Source organism: Malus sylvestris, chromosome 10, assembly GCF_916048215.2.
Source record: "Malus sylvestris chromosome 10, drMalSylv7.2, whole genome shotgun sequence".
In the NCBI taxonomy this organism is placed as follows: domain Eukaryota; kingdom Viridiplantae; phylum Streptophyta; class Magnoliopsida; order Rosales; family Rosaceae; genus Malus; species Malus sylvestris.
The window spans coordinates 7,722,293-7,732,825 of NC_062269.1; the positions used below are offsets into that span (position 1 = coordinate 7,722,293).

A 10,533-nucleotide genomic window follows, 5' to 3' on the forward strand; every position below is an offset into this window, starting at 1 on the left:
TGTCGGTGTTAGTTATCTGAAAGTACATATGAAGAGAATAGAGTAGGTATGAAATTTGAGGTGTTTGATTTTAGGTATGGCTTGTGCATTCAGCATTAAGATATCATCTGAATCAATTTTCTTTCCAATTTTAAGTTCTCTGTGGGGATTGGGCATAGGATTTGCAACGCAAACGGGGACGAGTTCTTGAAAACTGAAAATTGAAAACTAAATGGTCGTTTGCCATTCTTTGTTTTGAACATATCAGGTGAGGGGCCATCCTTACTCTCACCCTCACAAATCCTGTCAAAGTAGCCGAGTTAGGTCCAAACAAATAATTCTCTTCATACTTACATACATCCCGCTGAATCTAGGCTTCTTATAGGGTAAGGTTATAGCCTAAGTATTCTCGTTTTCTTAAATTTAGGGAACACTTCATTGATGGATTAGCTATATGTCATATTCAGGATGCGTTTTTATGAAATAGAACTGTTTGACTAAGAACAACTCCACCCCTAAAAAATACGTCGGCACCCAGCAACGAATAGTGATTGACTCCGATGAGCAATTAAATGAATCTCCACCTCTACAAAATGTGCTGACACCCAACCCATTTAAAATATTATTAATTTTTTTATAAAATAATAAAAAAATTTAGTTTTAATTTCGGATAGGATTTTTAACCAATCTTGTCACGCCACGTGTCATTATCCGAAAATACTATTTTGTGGATAGATTTCCGATAACCAATCCCGATGCACCATGTGTCACTATATGTTTACAATAATTTAGCCAAGATTTTGATCAGATTTTCAACCAATCTTGTCACGTCACGTGTCATTATCCGAACGTATTATTTTGTGGATAGATTTCCGATAAGATTTTCAACAAATTCCAACACGCCACGTGTCACTATCTATTTACAATAATTTAGCCAAAATTTCGATAAGATTTTCAACCAATCATGTAGTGCCACATGGCAATGTCCAGAACCTCACCCTTTCTTTTTTTGTCCATATAAACCCTACATCCATCATAATTCATACACCAAACGCAATCCTTCTTTTTTAGCTTAGAATCTTTCTTCATCATTTTTTAATCTTGAGTTCTTACAATGTCTTCTTCAAAGAGATTGTATGAAATCAATGAGCAACAGAAAATATTATTGGCACAACAGGAAGAATTGTTCAATCTAGAGGAAGGCAAAGATAAGGCTTTCGCAATGGAAGATAATGAGGACGATGAACATAGAAGGCAGAGGGCCTCACATTCCCGTCATGCCATGGAAGTTGTGGGTTAGATATCCAAACCCAGACGTGCTACAAACTTGGATAGAAAGAGGGAAAGATGAGGTAAAGATCTCTTGGAAGATTATTTTATCTCCAACAGTTTATTCCCTGATCATATTTTTAGACGCCGTTTCAGAATTCAACGAAGTTTGTTTGACAAAATCATGAATGCTATTTGCAACCATGATCCATACTTTGTGCAAAAAAAATTATGCTTTTCATGTTCTAGGTCTTCTTCTTGAGCAAAAAATTAATGCTGCCTTGCGGATGCTTGCATATGGAGCATCTTCAGATCAAGTGGATGAGATAGTGAGGATGGGAAAATCAACTGTTCTAGAATCCCTAATGCAGTTTTACTCAACAATCGAAGCCCTGTACACCAATGAGTACCTCCGGAAACCCACGCCAAGAGACCTACGAAGGCTTTTGGAGAAGGGTGAGATGTGAGGCTTTCCTAGCATGATTGGAAGCATCAACTGCATGCACTGGACCTAGAAAAATTGTCCAAATGCATGGCAAAGAGCTTATGGCAACAAAAAATGAGCCAAAAGTATCATTTTGGAAGCGGTGGCTTCATTTGATACGTGGATTTTGCATGTTTTTTTTGGTGTTCTAGGAGCTCAAAATGATCTCAATGTCCTGACCCAATCTCCAGTGTTCTCGCAACTCCATCTCATTACCCGTAAAAGGGTCATGAGTAATTTGAACCCAACATTGACACAACATAACATCTTTGATGAGCTTCCACGTAACCATTTTTTTCACAAAAAAAAGTATATGAAAGCTTTGGTTGAAAGTGTTGAAAATATTGAAATGTGGTGTAAGGTGGAAGATGATGGTTAGGTATTTATTGAAAAAATAAATAATTTTTTTTTAATTTTTTCTGTATTTTAAACAATTTTTAATAATTTTTATAAATTTTTATTAAGGTAATTAATCTGGACCGTTGGATTTGAAAATAGTCAAATCCAACAGCCCATATGTGGACACGTGGCCAACAGTTATAATTTTGACCGTTTGGTTTTTTTTTTCGTTTTTTTTCCTTTTTTTGGACGAAAATCATGGACTGTTGATCTTGGGATCAAACGGCCCAAAACGAGCCACGTCACTAGCCGTTGGATTTGAATTTCAAAATTTTTTTACCGTTGGAAATCCAACTGCCTAGAGTGAGCCACGTGACCACTCACCTGGTACCAATTAGTGCATCGCAACAGTGAGCCCCCAATGAACCACGTGACCACTCCCACGAGCCTGATGCAAAAAAAAAATAAAATAAAATTCTGTAGTGGGCTGTGACGTCATGTTGACGCCAGCATGACGTCAAATAGCCTAGCACATTGCTCAGCACTTTTTGGCCCGGCCTATGGACTGGCTTGGACTAGGTGTCAACCTATTAGGCTCGGTTGGACCATTTTTTGTGCAGGCTAGCCTATTTTTTAGGCTTTGAGTCGACCTACCCAATGGGGTGGAGTTGCTCTAAGTTTGCGTTTTTACAAAATAGTATTGTTTAACTATGACAACTCTCACACACACAAAGCAACATTTCCGCATGCATCATGCCGCCTCTTCAGGTTTCATTGTTAAAGCATTTGCTTACAACCCACATAGGTGTCAATGCCTTTGTTTATTCAATTTTTTCCATTCGAACAATATTTTAATCTACTCCAAAACTACTCAAGCAATGATTCAAATTTAGGTACAGAGGCAGAAACACATTACTCTAACCAACCAGGCAACGTCTGATGTCTGCATTTTTTGTTTATTCGTTTAGTTGCTCTTGCTCTATCCATGCCTATAAAAGAATAATAGTTGGGATCTTTTCGTTAATGTTCAACATGACCTCCTTTTCTTACCAAGTTTTAACTAAGAGAGCCAATGGAAAAAGACAATACCTCATAAGATATATGTTTGTACCGTACTTGACCAATCCCAAAACTACCAAGCATCGGTCAACTTCATACCTTCAAAGATCCACTGAGGGGTTCATGCTGAGGCACCCATGCCGAAGCACAAGAGTTTTCCTCCAACCAGGAGGCCAATCACAGCACGACACACGTCAACGTCAGAATAAAGCTCATAGAGTCCCACATCGATTGTAGACAAAAGTTGGAGGCTCTCCTCAATTATAAAAGAAGACCAATCTCCTACAATGAATCCCTAATGTCGTTATTGTACTTAAACTAGTCATTAGAACTCACTAATGATGATTATGCTTGAACCTATGTATTTGTATAAACCCTTCACTATTAATGAGAACTCCTATATTCCGTGGACGTAGCCAAACTTAGGGTGAACCACGTACATCTTGTGTTTGTTTCCCTATCTCTATCTCTTTACATATTTATCCTCTTTACTGTCTGGAGCAACCGAGCGAATGTCACAAACTTGACATTTTACGTTGTTCCAAAATCTTCACTGATTTTGTGCATCAACAATATATATTCTAACTTCCAACTATATACAGTTACGGTTGAAGTAATCTTTTTGGGTAATTGAATTGACGAGAGAGAGAGAGAGAGAGAGAGAGAGAGATAGAGAGAGAGATAGAGAGAGAGCCGTTTGAAGCAGTTGGAAATGATGTCATCTCAGCGATCATCATCAGGTCCTTACATTGTTGTTTTTACTGGAGAGTTTTGGGGCAAGAGTAACATGGCCTTCATGTGCCAAACCAAGCCGCAGTCAGAGTCAGTGAAAAAAAATGAGAGAGATGAAAAATACCCCCAAAATTTGAATAGAAATTCCCTGTCCTGTGTTTTTGGAGGATCTATGGTGGCGGGCCTTTACAGTCCCTCTCCTGTGTTTTCATTTGTTTATTCTGTTCTTGCCCAATCAATCTCATTCATAGAACATGGTAGGTGGGAGGGATTCTTTGGAAGACGGTGACATGCGTGTCGGTAATTTGGTACCTGTGTATGTTTGTATCTGGGGCTTCCTGTTGCAACAGATTTACCCTCCAACCTTGGCCCCCATATATAGTTACTTTCTTAGCTATACCGCCCAAATAGTAGTACTCTGACCTTCTTCTTGGTAGGGTTTTGGCAAGGCTCACTTATAAACTTGTAAACGGACCAAAAGATTGGATCACCCTAAGTTATATCTGAATGATAATCAAATTATTGAATTTGAATCGTATTCACATTAGTTGTTTGCATGTATCTCAATCCATATCTTATTAGTTATGTTGGAAACTTACTTATCCGCACCGGCCATAGTTCTATTGTTTGAGAACGTTTTTGGCGACGTTCACTTAGCAATACCAAAACGGTTTCAGCCAAGAGTTTCGGCTAGGTCTCCTAAAAACACAATAACTAAGAACTAGTTGCTTGTTAGATAGTGTCATCGTCTTTCGATAACTAAAAGCGCTTTCTTATAGTCTTGGGTTGAAATTATTTTTATGTTGTTGTGAAATTTAGTGTGAATGACACACATGTGATTGTATGAGGAAGCAAACCAAAATAGACTTTGGTGACAACCATTGAAAGTCTTAGGTCAAAAAGTCTCAGGGAGATAAAAATTCTCTTCATGTATGTAAAGTTGTGTCGGATCAAAACCTCTATGTATGTATAGTTGTAACCTCATTACAACACACAAGATCAAGATTGAAAGCAATAATATCAATATCCCCCTCTCTTTGCCTGCATTTTTGGTGTGATACTGTTACGAAAATAAACAGTATGATACATTGCATCTGTTCCACTTTTATCTCTAGCAAATGTTCTCTCTCTCACTTTTGCCTATTTATAACATATGTGAATTTATGTTAGGGCATATTTCTTTGGAGTTGCCTTAGCCTAAAAAAGTCAAGGACCAGCCCTGCGTTGGTCTAAAGTTACACCCTTTAAACCTACATTTTTTGTTGTGCTGGAGTGTACGTTAATTAATTATGACCGTAAAGATATATGTACTCGTTTGGGTTTGAGAAAACAAAAAAACAAGAGACAGAAATGCAGGACATGGCCGTATCGGGCACTAATCAGAGCTTTGTGGACCACTTTATGAATTCGAACATGGAGGGGTACCTTTGCTGAAATGGATGCAGACCAAGAAGGTATATGGGGTGTACATTTGCCGTAGATTTATGTCTTATTTCAAATCTTCTTTTCTAGTGGTCGTAGTTCCAGTAGGACCACGTAAAGAAAGCTCTATACGTTATTAAGACACTGCACTTAACTGTTATTTTAACCATTAGGTCCATGGCCAATGACTCGTCAGTTAGTGAACCGGTTAGTGAGTCGCGATTTGATGAGTTAGTGAGCCGGTTGGGTAACTTGTAGAACAAGGTTTTAAAAGATATACTAGGTGTTAGTTGAACGGAAGGTTGGAGCCTACTGCCTAGATGGCTAGGCTGGGGCCTAGGCGGATTTAAGTTAATATAAATAATTGCATGCTTATTCTTAAAAAATACATAATTGTATTTGAATACATAAATTGCAAAATAAAATGACATATAAATTACAAAGTATTAGAACATAATAAAAACATGGGGAAAAAAAGCATATAATGTACATGTGTTCATCTTAGTATTCAACAAGTTTCTTACAACTTATTGAAAAAAATGCCAAATGAAAGTTATCTATTTTCTATCTAAAGACTTGCAACCTAGACAGGTGCCTAAGCAGGTCTAGGTAGGCTTCTAGGCGATCTGGGTGGGTGCCTAAGCAAGTTTAGGCGTCATTTCTTAATTTTCAAATTCCTAGGAATTATTCGGGACGGTGGCTAGGCGCCTAGGCCGGGCCTAGATGGCGGTAGGCAGAGATTTTTAGAACAGTGTCATATAACTCCATGTATTGAGTTCATAAGCTAATAATTGGGTGTATAAGCTAATAATAAGCGGGGCAAGAGTGCCACGCAACAGGAAACATGAGCAAACGCCTATATTGATAGACAAGAGTCTATATCCGAGAAGATGTTTTAGAATGAATATTTCACCATAGATAAAATAAGATGGCGTGTACAACTTCATAAGTTTGTTTACATTGGAAACATAATTAAAAAAATATATAATGTTCTATAACTTTAACAAAAAGGAATGCATCTTTCTTTTCAGTTACAATCAATGTTGATCACCACTTCCAACCTTGTTTGTTTTCGTCAACACTTTCTTCCTGTTTAGAAGAGGGTGCTGAATTGTGATTTGCGGGAGAGACATCTCTGTTCAGGATGCGTAGGACAGGAAATTATATATACATGCATGGAGTTTACTTGATATATGTGATAACCAAATACATATAGGTATCCACTTGAATCGTATTAATAGATTCTCATCGTATCAATTTCATGCTAGTGTCAAAATCACCACCACTACACTGTCATATACGTATCTGGGTTGAGTTTAAGTTAATTAAACAATCGTGCAAAAATGTTACGTACTCGAACTGAGATTATTGCTAAATAAAGTAATCATGAAAGTAAATGTTTGATGTATGATTTTGATTGATTTTTGGTACCAGCTCCCTCCGGAAGCGTGAGCACAAAAGTATGGTGGAAATATGCATAAGTAGCAGTGAAATACACATGGGTTTCTGGGTTTCTATAAAAATGTTAGTTTGCTATGTGCTATGTGTGTGTGTGTGGGAGGGAGAGAGAGAGAGAGAGAGAGAGAGAGAGTTGTTTTATCTGTGAGGTAGAAGCAGTACACGGAATCACCAGACCAGGTTGCCGAACAATCAGAAAAGGCCAAACCATCCACGTCCACATGAATGTACTGTATAGTACCCTAATTATCGGTCCGTGATTGTAGGTAAAGAGAAAAGGATGTAAAATTGTAGTAAATTGCTTTGCCAGTAGTGGATTCTTACATTTACGTATCTCTTTTTAGAGCAATTCCACCCTAATAAGACAAAACCCAAGACTTCACCGTTGACGACGTCGGTGCCAGGCTGAAGGCCCTTCAACTCAAGTACGGTTCTCCTTCCTCCTCTTTCGCTACCTCCGCCGTGCAAGGCCGGAAAGCCGTCAAAGTCTACCTCCACTTCGGCAGCAACACATCAAGGCCAAGTGGATCGTCCCCGAGAGGACCGCTCCCTCCCTCGACCATCATCTGATTCTGCACCCTAACCTGCAAATTTTTTTTGTCATGTGACGTCATATCGCCTCAGGCACAGAGGCGGGCGAGAATGGCCCATTGTTGAGTCTAGGGAGTTGGGCCCACAGAATAGGCCCACTGATTAGGGTAGGGAGAATGAATCACCCAATTACGAGGGCAATGGGAAGGGGTGAAGTTACTCTTAACTCATCTCTTTTTCATTTGTCCATTATTTATTTATTTATTTATTTATTCAATTTAAAGATTATAAAAACAGAAAAAGTATGAGGAAAAAATGAATTATCTTGTAAATTTTCTAGCTTTAAACCTTCCTGGAAAATTTACATGGCATTTGTAAATTCCTATTATGTAGTATTTAGAAAATTTGTCACTGGAACTCTCCAATAGCCGGTGTCTCATTCATTTACCAAAATCTTAGATCTAAAAACATTCATAGCAGTCTTTCTTTAGCTTTCTTCCTTGCTCTTCTCATGAATTGTTGCGGATTTATTTTTTATTTTAGTACTTTTCGTTTGTAAGTGTTTTATTGGTGAGGCTATATGTGAGTCTTTCCTAGTGAGTATTTTGATAATGTTGAGCACAAAATTCATGGTGCTATGGACACTAGTTGGTTCCTTGTCAGTTTCTCTTTGGAGTTGATATTGCTCATTGTCAAAGAGTGTCCTCATGTTCGTTATATTTAAACTTTTGTGCATAAATTTTTTAGGTGTCAAATCGTGTTTAACATTTCCATTAGAAATTGAGTTACTTTGACTTTTAAAGTGTCGTCCCAATCTCTTGAGTTTGGGTGTGGATGATTTCAAGATTTGGATGCAATTCCCTTAATTATTTTAAGGCACGTCTCACTCTCAAATCCATCAATACAATGAAAACTAGTTTGGTCATGTTGGTCTTTTGTGTTTTGTTGAAGTCTCTTTTGATAGAGGATCTCTTGCGTTTAATCCAGAATGTCCTCTTTAATATTTGTATTAGTTTTTATTATTAAATTATTATAACAAAACTGCTTATAACAAAATGAGAATGGCATCTTTTTGTGGAAAGTCATTAACTAAGAAATGATTTGGTCAGTCAATAAAGTATAGAGCTTTCGAAACCAAACTTTCAAATTTAGATACCTTCATCCAAAAAATGAAATTTTTCCATGAAGAAAGAGAGAGAGGGTCCATGTTGTCATATGGAGGGCCAACATGCCAGAGTAAACCCAATGGGTTTGGCTCCCACCATGTCCTTGCACACATACACACACACACATACCCCAAACACACCCGTGGTCTGTCCTTCCCTCCCCACACTTCCACATGACCTCTCTCTCTCTCTCTCTCTCACACACACACACACACACACACACACACTCTCAAACCCTCTCCTCCATAAATACCCCTATCACCCTTCACTCACTTCACCACCAACACCTCTCTTATCCTTCCTTCCCCATTTCCTTTACCCCAAAACAAACACCAGAAACCAAAAACACAAAGCAAAGAAAAAGGAAATGGGCATCAGAAAACCAAACAAACTGGCTCAAACCGCAGTGCTCAAGCAAATCCTGAAAAGATGCTCGAGCTTGGGAAAGAAACATGGCTACGACGAAGATGGTCTTCCCATTGATGTCCCAAAAGGCCATTTCCCAGTTTACGTTGGCGAGAACAGAACAAGGTACATTGTTCCCATCTCGTTCTTGACACATCCTCAGTTCCAATGCCTCCTCCGCCAAGCCGAAGAGGAATTTGGCTTCGATCACGACATGGGCCTCACCATCCCCTGCGAAGAAGAAGTTTTTCGATCCCTAACGTCGATGCTCAAATGATATCATTGGATATTTTCAAGGTCTAGAGATTTGTGTGTGGGATTTTCATGGAGAAGAGATGACCAAGATGAAGCTTAGCTAGCTAGATAGTCATAGCTTCTCTCTTTTTTTTAACATCAATCTTGACCTTAATTTGTGGGGTTTTTTTATTTTTTATTTTTTGGGGGTTGGGAGGATTGTTTTGAACCCTTTTTAGATGTTTGATTATTGACCCTAACTTGAAACCCATTAAACATAAAATGGGTTTGGTTACATTGTAAAGTTTGAGATCCATTTTACTCACAGAGGTAGATTGTTATGTTCTCTGTGAGACAATTACTACTGTTTTTAAGGAATTAAGGACAGCTTATAAGGCGACTGTTTGCCTTAAAAAATAGGCTTATTTTTAACTACGCCTCTTTTAATCTCACTTTAGTTCTTATAACTCAAAAATCACCACATTACTCTTTGAAACTCAAAGTTCCCTTCACTTTGCCTCTGTAACTCGATTTTGATCCTATTTTGCCTCCTAAAACTTGAAAGTCGTCTCTATAAAACTCAAAATTTGCTCCACATTGCTGAGATCTGTTAATTTTTTATGTGTGTTTGATTTGGGTGCGCCAGGCTAATCAAATTCTTTTTTATTTTTTTCATCTCTTCAATTTCTTTTAAAATTAGCATTCTCTGATTGTTGAATAACACGTATAATGGAAATCTATAATCAAATTTATTGCACATGTGACATAATCTTATTGGGTGTTAGATTCCACATATGTTTTAAAAGGCGACCTATAAGTTTCTGACAGAAGAAATAGTCCACAAATCAAAGTGAAACGAATTTCAAGTTTTAGGAAATAAATTGGTGACTTTTGAGTTACAGTATGCAAAGTAAGATTTAAATAGAGTTCCAAATGACGTAGTTAAAAATAAAGGAAAATTAATGAAAATGACTTGAAAACTTTGAGTTTTAATGATAAGGACAAAATAAATAGTAGAGTGAATAGTATCATAATTGACTTTTTAGTGTAAAAATATGATTTTTCGTTAAAATGAACAGTACCGAGAGCTTTTCGTTAAAATTCTCTAAAAATAAACGTATGTAATATCCCTCTCTATGTAGGAAAAAATTGAGATCTGTGCATGGCTTGAAGCAGCAGGTAGCTTAGCTACGTGGAATACAAAATCTTGAGTCAAATCACATTCAGGAGCATCTATTAGCTTAAAAATGAAGTACCCAAAGGATCCTTTCCTGAATCATTTTCTTAGGGATTCTAGGGATTTCGTAATCATAATCGTTTATTATATATCGTACAGTCAATTTTCGTTAAATACTATTTATATTTAATTTTAAATTTTAAATTTTAAAATAATTTTTTGCCCACGATGTATGATTAACGATTACGATCACGAAATCCTTAAGATTTCCAGAAAAG

The 10,533-nt window shown here is 37.4% G+C and overlaps 1 protein-coding gene across 1 annotated transcript; it reads left to right on the forward strand.

Annotated features, from left to right (window-relative positions):
• Positions 1–8,694: 8,694 nt before the first annotated feature.
• Positions 8,695–9,510, forward strand: LOC126584934 (protein SMALL AUXIN UP-REGULATED RNA 12-like). Its single transcript, XM_050249305.1, has one exon. It carries the CDS (start codon positions 8,807–8,809, stop codon positions 9,119–9,121), a length of 315 nt encoding a protein of 104 aa, XP_050105262.1. The 5' UTR covers positions 8,695–8,806; the 3' UTR covers positions 9,122–9,510.
• The last annotated feature ends 1,023 nt before the right edge of the window (positions 9,511–10,533 follow it).

What these genes read in the sequence shown, in the direction of transcription:
- LOC126584934 (XM_050249305.1), top strand. Translation starts at nt 8,807, where the DNA reads ATGGGCATCAGAAAACCAAACAAACTGGCTCAAACCGCAGTGCTCAAG.